The sequence below is a fragment of the Halyomorpha halys genome, unplaced genomic scaffold, assembly GCF_000696795.3.
Source record: "Halyomorpha halys isolate HHAL.00 unplaced genomic scaffold, Hhal_1.1 Scaffold473.1, whole genome shotgun sequence".
NCBI classification, from domain to species: Eukaryota; Metazoa; Arthropoda; class Insecta; order Hemiptera; family Pentatomidae; genus Halyomorpha; species Halyomorpha halys.
Window position 1 is genome coordinate 570,072 of NW_027113075.1, and position 22,899 is coordinate 592,970.

General features: G+C 36.1%; 2 protein-coding genes across 27 annotated transcripts in view; both read right to left on the bottom strand.

Annotated features, from left to right (window-relative positions):
- Positions 1 to 8,084, bottom strand: part of LOC106683215 (uncharacterized) — a 34,275-nt gene extending 26,191 nt beyond the window's left edge. For 10 of the 16 annotated variants that reach the window (XM_014424538.3, XM_014424534.3, XM_067050713.1 and 7 more), the window contains exons 1-6: positions 7,956 to 8,084; positions 7,339 to 7,869; positions 5,861 to 6,003; positions 5,241 to 5,331; positions 2,121 to 2,235; positions 1,986 to 2,008 (exon numbers count right to left, since the gene is read on the bottom strand). In XM_014424538.3, coding sequence (XP_014280024.1) covers positions 1,986 to 2,008; positions 2,121 to 2,235; positions 5,241 to 5,331; positions 5,861 to 5,871 — 240 coding nt within the window. In that variant the 5' untranslated portion in view covers positions 5,872 to 6,003; positions 7,339 to 7,869; positions 7,956 to 8,084. Of the gene's footprint in view, positions 1 to 1,985; positions 2,009 to 2,120; positions 2,236 to 4,671; positions 4,742 to 5,240; positions 5,332 to 5,405; positions 5,726 to 5,860; positions 6,004 to 6,047; positions 6,190 to 7,338; positions 7,870 to 7,955 lie in introns of those variants that run through there. The other 6 variants (XM_014424529.3, XM_014424535.3, XM_014424537.3 and 3 more) reach the window with 6 other exon arrangements.
- A 9,879-nt stretch (positions 8,085 to 17,963) lies between these two features.
- The window catches only part of Ndae1 (Na[+]-driven anion exchanger 1), a 178,264-nt gene continuing 173,328 nt past the window's right edge, over positions 17,964 to 22,899 (bottom strand). For all 11 annotated transcript variants that reach the window (XM_067050711.1, XM_067050709.1, XM_067050710.1 and 8 more), the window contains one exon: positions 17,964 to 18,589. In XM_067050711.1, coding sequence (XP_066906812.1) covers positions 18,527 to 18,589 — 63 coding nt within the window. In that variant the 3' untranslated portion in view covers positions 17,964 to 18,526. The remainder of the gene's footprint in view (positions 18,590 to 22,899) is intronic.

Here is a 22,899-nt window from a genome sequence, read left to right on the forward strand (position 1 = left end):
CCAATGAGATGATATAAGCCAACAAACCACTTTCATGATTGATTGCTACTTTTGTGTCATTAATATGAATAGTATGAGTTGATATAAAAAGCGTTTTGAGTTTTACCCAAACATACAATCAGCTAAACCACTCTATGAGGAAAAATCATAATCTCATAAAGTCTATCATTTTATAAACCCAATCACTCAAGTTAGATTGGGAACATGAACATGGTCTGTTCCAACAACCACTTTTAACTTTTTGAAACAGTACGGAGCATGCACAGTACAGGTTTTTGAAGGGAAAAAACCCATACTAGACATCCTCCATACAGTTCCAAACAGCCAGAAGTGCTTGTTAGAACAGACCTATTGTATTAGTCATCAACAATTTTCTGAGGAACCACAAAGCAGCAAAATATTTTGAAATAGTTTCTAAAATGCTTCAGAATTTTAAAAACTTAACTGAGCTAATAAGAGTAATTAAGTACATTTTTTTGTGAAGCCATTTGAAAATAGATTTCTTGACAACTTCGGTAATTTTAATAAAGAAAATAAGTGATTTCACCAGGATATCAAGGCTGTTCAGAAAGGCATAAGGTGGCTGACTATTGCAGGACTTTACAATGGGATTGTTGTGAACAAACAAGTCCTAGATAGGCCATCATAAAAAACAATAACATATTTTTATTTATTTTTGTTTAGTTTGATCAATCCTATTTAATTCTCATTCGTAATTCCGTTCCAATTATAAAATAACAGTTGCATATTTAAAGAAAAAAATAACAAATTTTGAACTTTCCAACCCATATTCTGTTAATTAAAACCAGTTAAGTGTTAACTAAAATAAATGAATAATAAAAATCTTTTATGAGAAAAAGATAAGAGGTAAGGCCAGCAAAGATACACAAATATACAAAACTTATTTATTTGTGTATCTTTGTTAGCCAACCCCTGAACATCTTCTCATATCAATCTTTGGTCAACTATTAACACCTCATTTATCAATCAATAAATCTTTTAGTTTAAAAATGCTCCTATAAAAAAAAAATTAAATAAATAAATACAAAAAATTAAAACTTTTTTCTAACAATATGGAGTATGAATAGCCTTTATTTTAAAAACCAGATTCAATTTAACAAATCTTATATTTTTCTGGTATTTAGAAGATTTGAAGTATCCACAATCTTCTTCGATACCCTTTAACATAAAATTATTCATGCCCTATGTTTTATCTGAGAGATGGGTAATCCTTTATCAAACAATCTAATTGGAACTTGAGTGAGTAATACTTCCACAGATATCTTTTTTCAATACAAATATAAGGTACCTTCCTTTTAATATAGCTAATAACTAATAAAATTAGGATTTTGCTAGGATGAAAATAAGTTTATAAATAGTTTTAATTTATGTATTCCACCTCTTATAAGAGGAAACTGAGTTTGTACCAATTTTTGTGTATAGCATGAAGCAGAGTTCCGAAAATCAGAAACAACTCAAAAACTAACCACTTTACTGAAAACAATCAGTTCATAAAACATAGGTCAACAACTTTTGAGTTCAATGATTAAAAAAACATAATTCGATCAAGCATGGCATAAAAATAAAAAAAAAAAATGAAAACTAATAAATGTCCTTTTAATGAAATTTAAAGATAATGATCTTTCTAAATGAAAAAAAAAAATATATATAAAGTACAATACAGTTAAAGGAGGATTTTTTTTTTAATTTATCATTTAAGCCTTGTCCAGACTGTGTTTATACATAAAATATAAATAGTCAATTTTTGTTGCTGTAACATACCAAGAATATACCTGACCTAAATATGTAATTTCAGTTTCATACAATTTTTCATTTACATTTTGCATACCTAATGAAAGATATCTAAACACTTAATAAATTCTCAAGCTCATTTATTTTAATGTTAAAATCAAATCAAATCATTCAAAATTGGAACTTTAGCATTTAAATGAGGTAAGTGAAAAATAAATTAAATTTACACTTACTTTTTTAGATTTTAGAGAATTTCCTGAAACAGTAAAAAATAGTAATCAGTGATTTTTTTTTGGTAAATTTGAATACTTATTTTAATTGAAATATAACATATATTGACTACTAGTAATAATATTATAATAACTAACGTCTCCTTATGATTGATGGATCTCTACGATTCTTCGAAAAACGGGAGGAAAAACTCATGGAATATTTTCTTTTGGTGGTAGCATCCATCATTTTGTGAATCATTGAATTCAGTTCCTAAAATAAAGTTAAAGATAATACAGATTATGAGATATCAACTTAGTTAAGTGGTTAAAAATAACGAGCAAAAAAATTAGACATTGACCTGAAAAAAACAACAGCAGCTAATAAAAGTGAGAAGTAGAAAAAGTAAACTAGTTTTTAAGCTTCCATATTAGTTCATGCTTCATTATTGTTTTTTTGTAAAACCACACAAATCAAAATCAAAATAAAATGAATAAAAAAAAAGTTGCTTAAGATGTGATACCACATAACACCTAAAAATCTTTAAACCATTTAAAAAAAAAAAAAAAAATCAATGTTTCAAAGAGAAAACTGTAAGTCAATGTTTACAATAAATCAATGTTTCAGAGAAAACTGTATGTTTCCACTTTTCTCACCCAAACAACATCTGGGACATTTATTGATTTCTTATACAAATCGTCAGAAATGTCTAGACCTTATATTTGATCAAAAATTAAGTTGTACATACCACATTACATCATCACGGTCTACCGCAACCAAAACATTAAATATACTCCTGACTTAGTTTTTTAGTGGTACATCATGGGGTTTAGATAGGTTCACCACATTAAAATTATATAGGACATTAGTTTATGCTAAGCCGGATTATGGGTCGTTTACCTATAGCTCTACCCATCGCTGAGCTCTCGCTAAGCTCCATTCAGAACATCATAAAAGAATCCGGATTGCAATCGGACCATTCACAACCAATCCCATTCTCAGTATTTGTTCTGAAGCAGGCCTAAAACAATGCTACATTTGTCACACAAAGACAAAAATAACACCACATCTGTTAAGTATAAACAATGGTTGTCGTGTCTTCTTGAAAATATTCCAGAACATTTTTTTATATACACTGATGGTTTCAAATTAGGAAACTCGACCCGCCTCATCTTTTATTACCTGAGATTCAACCGATAAATTTAAATTACATAAATTATGTTCAATATATACTCCCGAACTACATACGATAGCATCAGCCCTCCATTTGTGGCTTTCAATAACTCAAAAAACAAAACAAATGTAATAATTTCAGAATCATTGAACTTTCTAAAAAGCTTTGAGAAACATGTATCCAGAACATTTCCTCATCATAAGAATCCAATTTTTCGTCTTAAAACTATCAGACCAAGTTAAGTCCATAAATTTCATATGGGTCCCAAGCTATGGCATAGTTAGCAATAAGCTCGCAGATAGAGCTGCCAGAGAGGCACTCACGTTCCCTGGCTGAGACACTGCCGCTCATAACCCGTCAGAACTCAGTCTCTTAAAATAAAAATAGTAGAATGATGGCAGCCCATGTCCTACAACTACAATAAAATTAAAATTAAGTCACTATCTTGTTTACTACTTTTATTTTTCATCACACATTTAAGAGCTGTTAGAGCAAGATTAACGGAGTAAATTAATAATATAAAAAAGAACATTATTTAACTTACAAGGGGAGGCTAAAGACATTGGATTACTGATTTCCATGAAACGTTTTTGTTAACACTCATAATTAATTCCAGCACAACAATATATTTGTAAAATATCATCCTCCAGAATTCCCAATTGAAAAATTCAAAGAAAATACGAACAAAACTTGAGTTTCTTGATCTCTCATTTTTATAAATTCTAGATGGTTTTATAGATGTAATTATATACTCTCAAATTTTTAGCCAACTACATTACCATCAACCTTTATTTTATGCTCCCAGACTAGTGATGATGTGTCTATTATTGGTACATTTCCCTTGTACACAATAGTTATCAACGAAATAGATTTACTAAACAAAAAAAGCACTTGTTGCTGATGTAGACTTTAAGTTACTTCTACCCAATGTATCATAATGGTAAAGTTTAATGTACTCCCAAAGGTTTACAGATTGCCTGATATCTTTAACCTTGAAAATACTGAGGATTTCCAATTAAGGCTGTTGATTGGAAACACAAAGCTGTCCACTTACCCCTCTCATATTTTAAGGTCTCGATGGAGAAGCAATTTTAATGCCGCAAGGAATAAGTTTTACTTTTACTAGACAATACCACAGAAGGATTAATAACAAGTTTTATTAGAAAAGTGGTAAACAAAAATTATATCTAAGAACATTTTTTTATGTATTAGGGTAAATGAAATTAAAATTTATGAGACTATAACTCTGTGGAGATTATTAGACATATTAATATCTCAACTTGATAGCAAAGTTCACTAAAACCTAAGAACGCACTTTAGTGGATGTCCTTTCCACAAATTGAAAAACAAATAAAAAATGAGAACAAAAGTATGTTCAAAAAAACTGAAGTAATCAAATAATTTGTTAACATTAATCTATGATAAATTGTCTTATCTACTAATAGAATACATAGGATCATAGAGATATGCTAGATACTAAGATAAAATGTCTTTATACATATATATAGATTGTCATATTTGGAGTCTTGACTTACGTCTTGGTTGGCTAGGACACACTTTAACTTAGCAACACTAGCCAAATGACAGATAGGACAAATATTTCAGCTAGGACAGAAGGAAGACATCACAACCAACAAATCAATGAAAAAAAATCGTAAATTTGCATATGACACTTTCAACTTATTAGGGCAGTATAATATTGCTGCTTTACTTTAACGGCACATAGGACGGAAAAATTGCTTTCCTTATTTTTTATTGGACCTATTCCATAGATTATACCAGAGACTGGGGTTACTAAGTGACAGTCCTCCTAGGTTTGGAACAGTCTGTAGGACAACCCTAGCCTAGAGTACAATCTTTACGATTCGTCAAACTAAAAATAAAATGAAGAACTTTTTTTCATGTAAAATATATAAAACAATGCAGATAAATAAAAATTATGGTTGCTGTGGAAAAACTAAAGAAAAAGTTGATATAAACAATTATCTCAGTAAAACTTGAAAATTATTATAAATCATAAGCTATATAACTGGTAAAATAATATGTTAACAAATCTTTTAGTTATAGGGATATGTAATTAAAGATAACACCAGTAGAAACTAACCTCGAATAAATCAGACTGCTTTACAAATTCCCTCAATTTGTCGTGTAATGCTAAAACACATTCACCAAATCCAATGAGATTGTCCTGTGACCTAATTGAAATTCATAATAATTAAGGATTTCATTTTTAAAACAATCATACATAATATAACTCAATGACACATACATTTTTTTACATTAATTTAATGTTATAATATAGTCAGGAAATTGAAAAGAATACTCAGTCCAAACAACAAAGAAACAAAAGACAAACTATTAATTTCAAAATTCATTACAAGAAACAAGTTAACAACCACAAAAACAAAAACGCATCAGTGATACTGCACTTGTCCAATAGAAAAAAGGAAAGTAAATAATAAAATATAATACTCTATGGGTATAACTGCTAAATTTTATCGTAAATAAAAAGCCAACTACTTATCAAAACCAATATTTGTAAATAAGAAAGCCGGGCTCTAACTTATCGAGTCCATAGAGTAAGTCAAAATACTCAGGCCATGGAGAAAGGAACATAAAATGCGGGAAGAGAAAGAAGCTCTGCATTTGAGACTTTCGGTCTTCAACGAAAGAGTAAAAAATCTTGATACTTTAATCAATAATATAAATTTATTCGGTACATACCATTGTGCCATGATCAAGGCCTAGGAGAGAGTAAAAGGGTTCTGAGGTAAATTTTTCGGGTCCTCGAGACAAGATTATTCAGGTCCCCGTTGAATATTAAATTCACCGTTGAAACCCAACCTCGACCATTAGAATTTGTCTAACTAAAACATAATGTAAAGATAAGGATATATATAAAGATACTGACAGGAGAGATAGCGTTTTCTCCGGAGGCGGGCCTAGCCATGGTACCACGTTTCTGCTATTTAGAACATTGTATGTTATATCGTTTATTATTGTTTACTAACTTTTTACTCAAAATAATATAAGTGAATTCAGTTACTATTTGTCCAGGTGTTTATTTATCCATTTTTAAAATATTGCTACTCAATGGTTTACAGTTTAAAGGTATTTAGCCAGAAATATTCTGGTACTGGTTTTAATTTAACCTGTAAATTAATTGAATTATTGTTCAGTCAATAGTTAATTACGAGTGCTACCGCACCCACCTTCTCTAGCAGCGTAGGTTTGATGAGCTATCAAAGATAGAAAATCACTTTTTACAATCATTAGTTCTTTAAATGATCAATTTGATTATTTTAAATTACTCCGTCAGATGCCATATTGATTTCTAATTATTTTTACTATATGTTTGAAACCCAACAGTGGTTAAAAAAGTTTAAATTTTATTATTTTGTTTATTTAGAATAACATTAGCGTGTTTTGTTTGCATTATAGATGCCTTAAATTGACTTCAAGCAGAAATTATAAGCCAGGTTGGTGAAATACGGTGTGAAGACAATATCGAATCCTACTATCCTGGTGCTAATGCTAATGCCAAATGAGAAAAACTGCCTCACCTGAGAAAATTAAAAATTCCTCAATTAAGCATCTTAAAAAATCTCACTTCGACAACAAAAAAATTACAACCATATCGCCGGCTTACAAGTGAAACACGTTAAGATTTTCGAGTTTTTCCAGTCTAAAATGTTAAAAAGATTTAAAATCCAAAGAATTTATCAATATCATAAAAATCTGCTTATAAAAAGTAAAATTACTCTTTCTATAACAAAAAAAATAATTTATCATAAAATATCTCAAAACTTTAATTTTTGACTTAATATTATTTATTATTATAATATTTCACTTGTAAACCAACGATATAACCTATCTTTTAAAATTGATCTTATCTTAAGAATGAAGATTTTTTTGTGGTGATCTTCGCCTGGTAACATCAAAAACACAAAATTCTTGGCAAAATACTTCCTCTGCGGATTGGTCAGAGCGTATCCTTAGAAAATTGATTTGAAAAAACTGTACAGACATTTTCTCAAAACTTTAAATTTCTAATAAAAAACACCTTCACCAACTAATGTCTTAATTATCATTATAACTTTAGCTAAAATATTTAGATTTATAATGAAATATTAATTAACTCAATTGTTTTATATAATAAACAGAAAATGTATTGATTGTAATATAGAAATCTTTAGACTTACATGACTTATGACCAGCGCGAATAAATAAATATTCAAACCTATGTGTTAACCTGTAATATGCTCTCATTTGTTTCTGGAAATTCCTAGTAGATAATCATTGAAGAATTTCTGTTGAGTAAATTTATTATACAGTTACCCCTTGTACCGAAATTATTTGCTTTAATCTATAATGAAACCTTTAATTCCATCTAAGGTTTATCGATAAAAATAGTTAACCAATTATACCGTTTTCTTTGATAAACCAAACACATTATCACAATTATGATTTTGCAAATCATCTGATATCATCTTGAATTCAAATTAAGTTGCTTTTGAAAATATCCATGACTTATCTCTTCTTATTTTTACTTCAAATCTCTCTTTATTCTTTCCCGATACTACAATCCGATGTGAGCCTTAGCTTCCTCGCAAAGTTTTCGCCAGATGTTCCGGTCCTGTGATGCTGCTCTCCAGTTTTCTAGTGGTTCACAGTTATTCCAAGTAGTATTCTGGCATCCTGTATAACACAATCATCCGATCTCAGTCTAATACCTAAAGAAAACATCAATCAGATAATAGAAAAATTTTAATAAGAAATAACTTTACGTGTGTTGAGTTCACTATGGAAGGATGGATACCTGGTTCGTGCTGAATCGGCAATATATGGAACATCAAGTTCATTTTGAATGATTTTATTTGTAAAAAAGTAAGGAGCGTTGAAGGTTGCACGTGGAATTCTGAATTTGATACGGGAGGTATTGGATGGTTTAGTAAACCCCTGAAGTTCAAATATGTAAGGCGAAATATGCCTTATTATAGTTATGTAAATAAGCCGTTTGAGATCAAGTAGAAGCTTGAACTGTTCGTATATAAGAATTTAGAAGTCGGAATCGATGAGCAGTTTCCTTTCTTTTCAGTCTTGCATGATAAATCCAAGTTAGTCGGCTGTCCAGATATAGTCCGACGTAGCGGATCTGTTCGAGAGTGATAAGGGGAATATTATTTAACGATATGCAGTGCCGGATGCCTTTGGTTTGAGATGAAAGATAAAGGTGATTCAGGATTTATTTTAACCCTATAGTCTTGATACCATTCTTCATGTGTTGTGATGAGTTATTGGAACAGTTGGGATTAAATTAATGGGTTGTCCAACGATAGCACATACGTGTCATCAGCGTATATGGTGAGGTCAGTGTTAGGAAGGGGTGAGATGTCACATCTATAACTCTGCAGAAGGAGTACAATGCTTTATTTTTCACTTTACGAAGAAATTCATATTTTATTTTTAACTCGTATATACTCATAATCAACTGTTATTCTATAAACTATTTGTTTTTATTTATATTATGTATATTGAATTCTCATTTTATATATATATATATATAATGAAATGAAATGAAAAAATAATTTTATTCTGGGACATATGTCCCCTAAGAATAAATACATGGTTCATGTAGTGGGATTTTTATCTGGCAAGGGTTTACAAATTTTCAGATAGTAGAATGAAATTACATTGGTATATTGGCTTTACTACTGTCTATAATGTTAATCAATACATGCCTATTTATTTGATTACAAAGTTGTGGAGGTTTGGTTATTAAATAAATGAAGGAATAGGTGTTGTTTAAAGGAAAGAATGGATGAGGACTGGCGAATGGAGATGGGAAGAGAATTCCAGAGGGAGGTTGCACTATGATGAAGGATTTGCTAAAGAAGGAGGTTCTATGGAAGGGTATATATAAATCATTCGGATGGGATCTGGTGTTTATTGAGTGGATGGATGAACGAAGAGTGAGGAGATCTAGGATATAGGTAGGTTTTTTGATTTTAAGAACTTGGAATAGAAAAACAACAAGGATAAATATATAGTATTTTTTTTTTTTTACTTTTAACTTTTTTAAGGACACTAGATATTTTTACGATACGAAAAATTATTAAAAGAAAAATTCTCCTTAACCCCTTCCTATCAGGTTTATTATTTATCCCAACAATCCACACAATCTGCTTTATTGAAAATATTCCAAGACCTCCAATCTTCCATAGACAATCAGCGAATTTATATTCTAGTTCTTTTTGATTTTTCAAAATCCTTTGACTCAGTTAACCATAAGATCCTCCTCATTAATCTTTTATTAACCTTTCCATATCAAACAGTGTCCTAAAGTGGTTCCTCTTCTACTTGTCCCATCATTCCCAAACAGTTATCATTACGAGCAAATATCCATCCTCTCCCCTTCTTCTGACATGAGGTCCTCAGGGGGTCCTTACTTTCACCCTTTTCTCCATTTACATTAACGATCTCCCTGATTCCGTTCACCATCCACAATACCACTGACGATTTCCAAATCTACATATCCTTCCATCCATTCGAGATGCTTGAGGCTATCCAAAGGATACAAGAAGATATAAATAGCATCAATGCATGGGCGTTAAACAACAACTTGATATTGAATGCTGGAAAAACTAAGGCCATTCTTATTGGTTCCAAGCGCCTCCTTTATTCCCTCCCTTACTTCTCCTCAACAACCAATTGATTCATTTCTACCCCACAATAAAACACCTTGGAGTCACCTTCAACCATAACCTATCCTGGAATAATTATATATCCCAGATCACCTATAAATCCATAACTGTACTGGAGCAATTCCTAAAATTCTGTGATTCCATTCCTCAGAATATCCACCAGCTCCTAGTATTCTCTCTTGTTTTCCCCCACTTCGTCTACGGTTCCTTGGTCTACAGAGGGCTATCTGCTGGTCTAGAGTTGAGACTGAATAGACTCATGAATTGCTTCGTAAGATTTATCTTCAGGTTTCCCAGGCGCTCTCATGTTTCCTGTTGGTTTACCGAGTTGAAGTTGCTCTATCCAACCTCCCAAAGGGAATACTTCCCTGGCGTTTTCCTATTCCATGTTTTAAAAACTAAAACCCGACCTATAACCTTGATCTCCTCACTCTGTGATCATCCATCCATTCATTAAACATCAGATCCAAACTAATCGATTTATATATGCCCTACAATGACCTAAACTAATACCTATAGGTATATAGGACTTGCCATCCCCTAGCAATACGTTAGGATGTGGAATTTCCACCCTGTGAGGATTTATGGCGAATACCCATAAAATTCGCCAATTTTCCTGTCAATTCACCTCTTATGAGTATGACCTTACCTATTTAACAAGCATTGCCGAGCCCTTCTGATGTAGAGTGCCTCGCCTCTTATATTGGTGCAAGAACAAACTATACATGGTACCTCAACAGTTGCTTGAGAGAAAGAAAACTTGGGGGTAATGAGTATATTCAAGATATCAAGATGATTCCTTTTGTTATGCAGAGTTATAAGTAGGGTTCATGGGTGAAAGAATAGACTAGATATTGGAGCTTAAGAAATAAGGTAGCATGTTACCAAGGGACTTGGATATTTAGCAAACCGATTGTTGCCCCTTTGTTTTTGATGAACACATTTACTCAGCACAAATTTCAGGTATGACCTATCAATTTTTCCATGAAAAATAAAAAAAAAAATATTCTTTTTCTCAGGTTTTCTACCTTAACATGATAAACATTCATTTTTATAAAAACATTAACCTGTTATTAATTAATCAATTGCAAATTCTCTACATCACTATTTTTTTCTTCAGTAGTTAAAAAATAACTCCAAATAAAACTTTTTTTGCACATAACTTGCAAACCATTCATTATTAGAATACCTTTAATGTAGATGAGATGTTCAAGTTGGGAGGAAGTAAAAAACATTTCATACTAGCATAGGATCACCCAATATTTTTTTTTCCTGGCTTTGATATCTCCTACCTATATTTTTATTCAAACCATTTTTAAATTAAACAAGATTAAATTACTATACCATTTCTGTTGAGACTTATTTTCTGACCATCATTAGGCTGGAGTATATACCATCTCATGATTTCAACTATAATAAGATTTATTTCAATAATATTTGGTATTAATCTGCTGGTCGAGCTTTTTAGATAAATGTGTGTCTATATATCTATATCTATATTATGGTCACAAACAAATCTTATAAGTTGTACTAAAAAACCTTTTTTTTCAATTTGAACTAGCCCAAAGCAAAATAAACTGAGCTTTAGGCTGACAAACCTTTTCCAGGAAGTTGTAGGAGTGTTCCCTAACATTAATCTGAAAACCTAATAATGAGTTTTCAGTAAAACATCACACAAAGGGTTTATGTACTCAAAATAATTTATAAACATTTTTTAGAGATGTTAACTTTAAAAAAATTTCATGGGTAGCGAAAATTTCAAGAAATATCTTTTTTTTTTTTATTTCTACACCTCTTTATTTATATATATTAACAATTACAGATATATAATATAATACATGGTATATATACAAATTACATATTGACTTCGTTTGCCGTATGGCAGTATAAGATGAGTTACAGGGTCCGCTGAAGGCGGTTTCACATAGGTAACACACTAGTTGGGGGCTTACATAGAATGTGAGGGACATTCCGGCTGGTGGTGATGGTGTGATGGCTTCAAGCTGCAGAGCCCGAAGTCCTTCCCTTGGCGAGGACGTCTACCAAGGGGACAGTGCTTTGCCACCTCCCAGGTCTTGGTGGAGGGGCGATATCTCTGAAGAGCGGGTTGGCAAAGGCCTTCAGCCCATCAAAAGATTTGATGTGCCTTTGGCCTATATACTCCGGCATAGAGGGTAGCTGGAGTTCCTGGTGGATGGTGGTGTTTTTTGCCCTCTGTAGAGTAGTTCCACGGACGATTCGCCGGAGGATGGAATTCTGATAACTCTGCAGCTTGTCAAGTGTTGTTCGGTAGAGGTGACGCAGCAGTTGTGCACCATAGAGCAGAGTTGGTCGTATTATGGCCTTATAGATTTGCAGCTTCAGCCTTAATGAGAGTTGTGGCGATTTTAGTAGATGGTAGAACCTGTAGCTTTTCTGGCGGGCCAGCTTAAGTCTCTCCTGAACGTGACTGGAGAAGGTGAGGTGCCTATCCAATGTGACGCCCAGGTAGAGAATGGAGGTGGAGATTCGCTGGTCTACTTCATCTACCTTGAATGTGGTAGGCAGTGGTTTCTTTCCTGTTTCGAACGACATCACTATGGCATCCGTTTTTCCAGGGTTTACCCTAATCCCAATGCTTTTAAGTGCATCAGTGATGGTGGCTGCAGCGTTTTGAGCATGGGTTAGGTGGGTCTGCTGTGGTGGGATGACATTCTCCTCTCTGCAGTGTTCCATCAGGTGGTGGTTGATGAGCCGTTCAAACACCTTACTCATGTGCGAGAGGAGGCTGATCGGACGATAGTGCTCGGTCGAGTCTCCCTTCTTCCCCGGCTTGAGTAGAGGTACGACGATAGCTTGCTTCCATACTGTGGGAAACTACGAGATCCGCATGGATGAGTTGAAGATGTTGAGTAGGAAGGCTTTACCCTTCCTTGGATGCATCTTCATGAGTACATACGGGATTCCGTCCAGTCCTGACGCCTTGTTCCCTTTGACGCTTCGTAGTACGTATTCTAGCTGGTCGAAGGAGGAGAATAGATGCTTCTCGTTGGGGCTCGGTGGTCCAGGTTGTGGATGGGGTGCACTGGTAGTCCGTTCAGCATCCCTCGCTGCATAGCTTGTGGCCAGGAGTTCAGCCTGTTCACCCGATGTCAGGAGGTCGTCGCCTGATGTGAGGTGCACACTTCGCTTCTTGTTGACGAAGGACCTCACGAGTCTCCAGTACTGGCGATGATCATCGTGTGTCCTCCGTAGCTGGTCATGCCAGAGCGAGGTCTTCCAGTCCCGCATGAGACTAGCTATCTGCCGGGTCATCGCATTGATTGCCGGCTTCAGGTTGTAGTCATGTGTGCGCTGGTATATGTTGCGGAGGTTGTTTCGCTGGCCGATGAGGGCGAGGATGTGCTTTGGCGGTCTCCTGAAGGTGTTGCGCTGTGGCGTGAGCTTGGGGATGGTGAAGTCGGCTGCATCTTGTATAGTGGTGGTGATGACCTCCACCGCTGCATCCACCTCCTCCGATGTCCATAGTGGCGTAACCAATGGGAGAGTTTGTTCGACACAGGACCTGTATCCTTTCCAGTCGGCCTTGTGGAATAGGTACTTACTTGCCGGTGGTGTTGTTGTTGTACCTTCGAAGATGTAGAGTACAGGCCGGTGATCAGACGGTCCATATGCTTGAGCTCGGCAGTCTGTGACCGTGTGGAGATCCCTGGTCAGGAGTAGGTCCAGTGTTGAGGTCCTCGATGGGTAGCCCCTATGTCTGAAAGTGTGCACTCCCGGATGGAAGACTGCCAGCCTGGTCTTGGATATATAGGTACCCAGTGGATTATTGCTACCACATAGCCATGCGGTGTGCCGAGGATTGAGGTCCCCAAGAACCACAATTCGACTCCTAGTCTGGGCATGTTGTAGTAGTAATCTTGCTGATGTGAGACTGTACCTCGGGCGCTTATAGATGCAGGTGAAAGTGAATCGGTGTTTAAATCGCACGTCCACCGTGATCATGTGAGTACCTTCGGTCAGTTCCACTGGGTTCGGGATGAGCCTTGACGGGACATCACGCCTGATCAGGATGGCTACGCTTTCAGCAGTACCGGGTGAGCAGCCCTCTTGATACGCGGTGTATCCATGGAAGTACAGTCGGAGAGAGGTGGAGAGCATGGTATCAGTCAGGGCCACCACTGATGGTATATATTGCTGCAGGAGGATTTCAATTTCGGCCATCTTTGATTGAAGGCCTCTGATATTATAGTTGAGGACGGTGTGCTCAACCATGACGCTGTTCCAACATCTTCGTCATTCAAGAAATATCTCCACTTCATCTCTTCTAATAAATTGTTGAAGTAATTTTACGATTCCAGGAATAGCTAGTTGATGATTTCAAGCCTCCTTCGGGTTTCCTTGGTAATACTGGGTTCTCTTCATGGAAAATTATCTTTATATCAAAGTGAGGACATGCAGTTCTGTACTTGTCGAAAGTTGTAGCGATACCGCTACCTGCTGGTCTAGATTGTAAACACTACAGCTGCCAAAATAGCCATTGCCAGGCATGGCGGAGCCTACCAGCTAATACGGGAACCACTACTGGCGACAAGCAAACACTATACTATTCATTGTTAATACTTCAATTGTAACATGTAACAACTATATAAGCAATATTAATAAATGTATCATTTAAATTAATAAAGATTCCAATTAAGAAAATAAAGAGAAACGGAAGTTTACTGCGTGGTCGGAAGAGAGTAATCTAAGGCACACAAAGATACTGGGAGAGAAGAAAAGCAAAATGAGAAAGTAGTAATATTGGCGTGGTCTTGAAAGGCCGTTCTGTGGGGGAAAAAAAAAAGGTTCCAATAGAATCCGCTGATCAACTGAAAGCTAACAGTTAGTACCTCTCGATGCCGTTTAATAGCCCAGAGATAAGATCTGTAATCAGCAAGAAAAATCAACGGGTGTCAGTGTGGCAATACAATACCCCAATACGCCAATTCATACCGTTCACCAGCAGCAGCGGAAGATGAATTATCTCCGAAGACTCTAGCTGAAGATTTGGATTGGCTTTCCCTGTTGTTGGTCCCCTCCTCTGATCACCTGTTTAGATAGCGTCTGCTCTTCTGGGACCGCTTTCATCCGTGGAACACTCCCTTCCGAGCGACCGGGCAGCCTTGCTCTGACAGTGTGATCACTCCCCCTAGTGTTGACGGTGTTTTGCTTAGGTAGCGCCTGCTTGTTTGGGACCACTTTCATCCGTGGAGTATACCCTCTCGAGCGACCGGGCATTCTTGCTCTGGAGGGACACCAAAATTCCGCCGTCATCCTCCACCACGACATGGTAGTAGCAGGAGGCAGTGGCCTCGATGTCTCTCCTGTATCCCGACCAGTACATCGTGCACGAAGAACGAATGTACGAGGACAATCCCGAATTCAGAGGAGCCAAAAGGTTGGTTCAGGAGGACTGGGAGGTCCCTAAGGCCAAAAACCTCGTCAGACTAAGGCAAGATGTCGAAGTTCACCCCTCTCCCCAAAGCCATCAGGAAGCCACCGTAGCACATCCTCACTCTGATTGGCCAGCGGAACAACCTGCGCAATGTCTTCCTGCGCACGCGTGACTACAGCTTGAAACCGGCCATCAATGCTATCAATGGGATGACCCAGCAAATATCCTCACTCATGCATGACTGGAAGACAGCGCTCTGGCATGACCAACTCCGATGTTCCTCATGAGGACCACAGACAGTTCTGGAAGCTGGTCAGGACATTTGTCACTAAGAGGAGGACAGTACATCTGACTGATGGGAACGACCTGATGACGTCTGGGGAGCAGGCTGCCTTACTGGCCTCAAGCTATGCTCAGTGGACATCTAATGCTCCTCCCCAACCACCTGGAAGCCCACTGAGACACGTCGAGAAGCCTATTTTCTCCACCTTCAGCCAGCTGGAATCAGTACTACACCGCACTAGGGGTAACAAGTTGTCTGGACAGGACGGGATCCCAAGTGTACTACTGAAGATGCTCCCAAGGAAGGGTAAAGCCTTCCTGTTGAACATCTTCAATTCGTGCATACGGATCTCGTACTTCCCGGTGAGCTGGAAACGAGCGATCGTAGTATGTCTACTCAAGCCGGTGAAGAAAGATGACACCCCTGAGCATTATCGCCCAATCAGCCTCCTCTCCCACACGAGCAAGGTCTTCGATCGGCTCCTACATCACCACCTCATGGAGCACTGCAGGGAAGCCGATGTGATACCACCCGAGCAGACTGGTTTCTAACGAGGTGTCGCATGCGATCATCACCTGATGAAGCTGCAAGCCCACACCATAGAGCGGATGAACAGCAATTACGCAACTGCCTTCATCTCATTGGACTGCAGACAGGCCTTCGAGAGCGTGTCCCACCTGCTGCTACTCCACTGACTGGAGGAGTTCAAGTTTCCCGTTGCCTTATGCTGATTGGTCCAAAACTATCTCAGTGAACGATCATTCATCTAAGAGTCGGTGAAGACTTGTCGCCTCCAGTCCCCACCACCTGCGGAGTACCTCAAGGCTCAGTGCTTGGACCCCTACTGTTTGTTGTTTTCACAGCACCAGTAGTCACCATCAAGCATGGAGAGGCCTTGGTAGCACCCTACACCGATGACATCGGTGTCTATGCTTCCAGCATGAGAGCTGAACTGGCCCTACACTATGGACAAACTGCTTCTGCCACCATTGTAACTGCTCTGAAGAAGGACGGCATCAAGGTAAATCCATCAAAGACGGATCCCATTGTCATGTACTTCTAGAAGGGCAAGAAGACCAGGCTAACCAGCAGTTTGTTGTGGATGGTGAGGGTCAGAAACTCTCTAACAGCATCCTCTATCTCGGCATGACTTTCGACAGGCATCTCACCTTCTCCAGTTACGTCAGGGAGAGATTTAAGCTGGCCTGACAAAAGTCATATAGGCTCTACCACCTGCTCACTTCACAGCAGATCTCACTCCAACTCAACCTGAAGATCTACAAGGCCCATCCGTCATACAGGCTCTGATAGATCATACCCGACTCTGCTCTCTGGTGCACCACTCATGCGACACCTCTGTAAGACAACGTTAACGATACTGCAGAGTTTCCAGAATTCCCTCCTTTGACGAATAGGCAGAGGAACCACACTCCAGCAGGCCAGGAATAGAGAAATCAGTGAGGAGCTCCAACTCTCTTCTGTGGCGGAATTCATAGACCATAGGCACATCAAATTCTTTGATGGGCTAAAAGACTGTGCCAATCCCCTAATCCAAGAGACCGCCCCTCCACCGAGACCTGGGAGGTGGCAAAGCATGGTCCCCTTGGTCGACGTTGTCGCCGAGGGAAGGGATTCTGGCTCTGCAGCCTGAATTTAATCAGGTAAAATAAAATAAAGAAGCCAGCAGAGTGGTCCCTCCCCACTCAGTAAATAAGTCCCAGTGTGAAATCTCGGCTCATCTTAAACTCTTCCTTGAGAGGCAGAGGCTAACAGTTTATGTAGTGGATCAGTCCAAGCTAGGTCTAACTTTTGAAAATGCATATTGTCTTTTATTTCTCTACCCTACCTGAATCACTCCTTTTACTTACACCTTTTATTACAGGCCTACAGGAAGTTTACAGGTAACAAAGTTACTTTCCTGCAAGAACCTGTGGCTGATTACCCTCCATGCTTGAATTCCTCCTTTGTACCTATAGGAACAGTACCCTGCAGGACCAAGTTACCATCTCTAGAGAGCTTACCATTGGCACCCCTAAGTCTCCTATATGTTCACCTCCTAATCAACAACCTCATTTAAATTGAACAGCATTGTCCAGGCCTTCTAGTCAAGAGTACCTAACATTATCAATGAGAGTTAGATTATTTAACCCGACCACCTCGACTAGACATCATAAATCTCTGGAATAACACAATCTGGATACAGTGGTCAGGATGATGAAGTAGATTGGACTAAAGCTTCCATGCATGAACCATTTGGAGCAATACATTTTTATCTTTACAGCAAATTAGTGTTTTGATAAGTTACACCCAATGTGGTCATAATCAAATTAATAAATTATTTATTCTTTTGAAAATGAATTGAAAGATATGATTTTTTTTTATGAGACTAGGTTAACATAAAACAGCAATAATAGAAAAAACAAGAATTTATCAAAATCAAAATTTTAATACACAAACTTTAACATATTAATTATCGTCTTTAAATAATACTTCTACATTCTTCAAACATGATAAGTTTTATGTTATTAATATGTACCCATATAAATAATGTTTCATACACTTAATTGATTTTCAGCCAGCCACTGTAATGGAGGCAAAGGAAATCTCTATCAAACAGTGAAGATGTGTATATTCATTTTTTTACAGCACACTAGGATCATTAAATGTTTCTGTCAAAGGAAATCTAATGACAGGCTTCAATCATTCACAATTTCTAATTATTACAATTTTATACTCTAGGCCATTTATATATTTATTTAATAATTCTAACAAATAGAAAAAAAAATGTCAGAACACAGCATTTAATAAAACTATTTACATCTCAATATTGTAAATATAATAATTTATTACAACCATACAATATATAATGTATTTATTTACATTAAAAAATATTAATATTAATGTATGTTGCACAATATATTTAGTGTGCTTCATTAGTTGATATCAGACTTTTTTTGTACAAAGGAACAACCTACTGAATGTTTTAACTAAACTTGTGTACCGCTTCCAGTCTGTGAAAGTGGTCTCATTCTAGTTTCTCCAGATTCAATCTGAAAAATAAATCGATCAAAATATAGATATAGTTGACCGTGATTAAATCTATGTGATGATAGGAGTAAGTGGTCAAAAATAAAATATATAAATGTTTTTATGCAGTCCAATTTGTACCTATGTTTTAGCTTCCAGAGCTCTAAAAAAAGTTATGACTCATACAATGGTTCTGGCTATTAAGAATTTAAAGAGTTTTATTTTTATTAGTTTTGAAGCATAAGAAAATTTTATTTGTTTTATATAATTATCAGTATTATGAAGTAAGCGATCATTGGTGTCGACAGCTGATATATTTTCAATCAAATTGCTGCTATGGCAGTAAAGTTTCACTGAGTTAATGAATATTGATGAAATAGTAGCTTTATTGTCACTATATGTGTTGTCAACCATCACACCAAACCTAGTGTAACAGTATTTTCATTATGAGGTGCAGACCGTCTTGCTCAAGCAACTGCCAAGGAAGGGGATCACTCATCACATGAACCTGTACAATTCGTGCTTGAGGTTGACATACTTCCCTGATAAACGGAAACATGCCATCTTGTTTCCATTCCTCAAGCCAAATAAGTTTGGAACAGAGGCATATCATTACAGGTCCATCAGTCTCTTACCTCATCTTGGCAAGGTTTAAGAACAGATCATCCTTAATTATCTATGGAAATTCTGCGATGAACACACCATAATTCGTTTTAAACAGACCGGCTCTACATCAGGCTGAAGCAGTTTGCTCTGAGATAGTTCAAAAGCTGGTCAAGTCAATACAACCAAAAAGGACTGTGTTGTGTTTGCACAAACAAATTACAAGTGATCAAGACTACTGAAGACTCTCCATGTGAATGGGCTCACCTTCCAACTCTGTTGTTTATTTGGGTGTAAAGCTTATTATCTCAAGCTTTCTGCCCATCTATACCAGAAGGTGAAAACAGTAAGACGAAAGTCATATTGTCTCAACCTCCTCCTCACTGAGATTGAAGCTGCAGATCTACAAAAGTATCCTGAGGCTGGCACTACTATATGGGGCACCATTATTTACCCACATATCAGATGGCACCAAGTACCTTCTTCAAACTTTTCAAAATTCAATGTTGAGAAAAATCGTAAGTACAACACCATGGAGGAAAAAGAAGCCTCTGGAACTGCATCAATTGTTCAATCTACCCACTGTGCTGGAGTTCATCAGACGACACATACAATTTTTCGACTCGATACAGTACTGTACAAATCCACTATTCAATACACTAACATCCGGTACATTGGCAACACTCTACGTAAGGACACTTAGTATTAGATAAAGTTTGCTAAAAATTCAGAAATAATGTGTGCCCCAATACATTATACACTCTTATAAATATGCACCTTAAATCCAATACTCTTCAAGAAACTCCTTAGAATATAGATTTCTACAGTAAAAGGTGAAAATACATACAAATATTGTTTATATATATACGTCATTAAAATTTTTTATAGAAGTTTTGAAAAAATAAAATAAAAAAATGAAAGTTACAGTATTACTTGGGACAGCAAGTAAGACATCCAGTGTAGTCTTTCTGTCTTATTTTTTGATATGAAATGTCTTATTTCACGCTTGCTCCCTTCTGGTCACTTCTTCAGTCAACCTTCTATCATTTCTTAGGACCTGCCGGCTAGGTACCCTCCAGGCTTACATATCCCCTTTGTATTTACAGGAATAGCACCTGGTAGAACAAAGTTATCTTCCTGCATGACCCGGCGGCTGGCTATCCTCCAAGCTTGCATTCCTCCTTCCTATCTACAGGAATAGTGCCCGATAGGACGAGGTTACCATCCTTAGAGAAATTACGGCTGTCACCCCGTAAGTCTCATCCTGTCTAATCACCTCCTGATTACTACCTTACCTATATTGAACACGAATTGTCGAGGCCTTCCGGTCAAGCATACATACCATATTTGGATAATTGGAGTCCGATATAACAACCATCTCGACAGTAAGTTCAGTATTCATGGATTTGAAATATCACTTTAGAAATGTAATTATTCTGAAGAAAATTATTTTGTGTTTTTGTGGAATAATGTATTTTAAAAATAAGAAAATAGAAAAATATTAATTATCAGAAAATTATTCCATAAATATATTTTATTTATTTCAATGTATGATTTTTGAATAAATAACTATTTCAAGAAATAAATACAGATTGTTATTTGATTGATATTGTTTCATCGAATATTCATTTAACAAATACTAATTATCTCAAAAGTAATTATTTCATGAAATAACACTTCATAAAACACCCTGAAAATAAACCATTTCATATAATAGAAAATATAAAAACATGCATATATCCCGTAGCACATAATTGATAAACTAAGTCTATATAAAAAAATTAATTCTTTCTATTTATATTCAGTTAATCCTATGTTTTAAACATGTAAAAACACCTAATTAATATTTCAATGCCAGAACATCTAGCTTTTTATCAGTCTATGATACAATTATATGGAGCAAACTCAAGTTGACTATGTATGAAGTGGGGTTAGTAAATAAACTAACTCAGTTATTAAAATGCACAAAGGTGAGTACCATCTGCAAAGTGAAGTTTTGTATGTATAATACCAAAGCCATTTGAAGTGGAAAAAGACCTATGACAGAGAGGCACAACAGCTCCTCTCCTGTTTGATATCATTCTACAAGCAATCGTATCATTGTACAAGCAAGTAAGACAGGAAGATACTATTTACACAAAAAAGTTTTAGCCTATGCAAATGATCTAGTTAATGATGTAGACATTGGGAGATCCCTGCAGAGCTTAAGGATGGCCTGCAAAGTGCCAGATTTAGAGTTAAAGATGATAAAGCTAAAAAATATTAATGAGACCAAGGTCTCAAGGATAATTAAAAGCTAACTTGTGAGTTGTTCCTCCATGTTTAAGGTGTCCAAGACCCTCATAAGACAAATAATCACATACAATGGAGAAACGGGAACCCTCAACAATTAAAGCATCAATCTGATAGACAAGTTTTAATGAGTAATTTTAAGAAAAGTCTTAGCATTCGTAAGCAAGAATGGTAACTGGAGGGAAAACAGCAAACTGTTTCAGCTATACAAGAAAGATATTATTGTATAGCTGAAACAGATAGATAATCTTCTCTTATATCAATGTGCAAATATTAAAATTGCTTGGTTTTGTAATGTGAATGAGTCTTAGATATCCTGGATACCATATGGTAGGCCGAAGGGTCAATGGAGGTGAGTAAGGTTGGGCTACAGATTATCTATGTTACCCATGCAAGAGATAGAGAAATGGTTGGCATGTGTTGAGCAGGCCCAGTGTAGATTCCTGTGCCTGATGTGCTAACAGAAGAATATATATATATTGTAATATCCTCTTTTTGAGTAAATGGTTATTTTTTATGTATAAAGGGTTTGTAATATGTTTTTATTTTATGTATCGTTTCAAAATTGTCCATTTGCTTTGTTAAACCAAAAAGCCAGCTAACCAATTTTCATCAGTAAAATATGCAGTTACAAAAGATATAGTTCAAAGCCAAGATGGCGGGGCGTGTCCTTTTAAAATTCTGTTGAATCGCGGCCATGTTGAGCAGATTCAAATATTTTAAAAACTTTAATTAACTTCCCATCATAATTTTAGTTACAGTAAATTTAAGAAAACATGGAAGTTAAGAATAAGTATTAAAGAAAATTATTGATAAAGGAAATCATAAGAAAAAACTCAAAACTGTACTACTACAATCAATGTTGAGAACAAACTTCTATAGAAGAGGAAGGAAGAGAGAGATCTTGGTTTTTGATCATTCATTGCTTAGGCGGGAGATAGATGACATTGCCTAGAGGCAGGATGTCCTGAAGATCCCTTAGCTACACTCAGTGGTAGACATCTTGAAAAAAGAAGACATTGAAGAGTCACTCAAGAATAAAAAGGGATTCTTTGTTTGGATTGCCAAACAACACACGCCAGTGAATGAGATGAGTGAAAACATTTAGAGAACCAAGGATTGGTTTAATGAAAATGTTAGTTTGTTGAAAAGAAGTCATCAAAAATCATCCATCATCATAGAAGAGCATAAATTGGTGTTGCTCAACATATAATTAAGTAAAAATATTACCAAAGATAAGTGTTCTGATTGCCTAGAAACTAACTCTGAGATTAAGAGTCAATCATGTTATAGAATTTAAATAATATTCTCCTATCTGTTTTATAATAAGGCTTTTCCTTTGAACCAAAGCTATGCCTTAGATATGAGAATAAGTAAAAAACTATTAATCTTCCTTTTATTTATTTTAAATAATTTTTTAATATTACAATATATATGT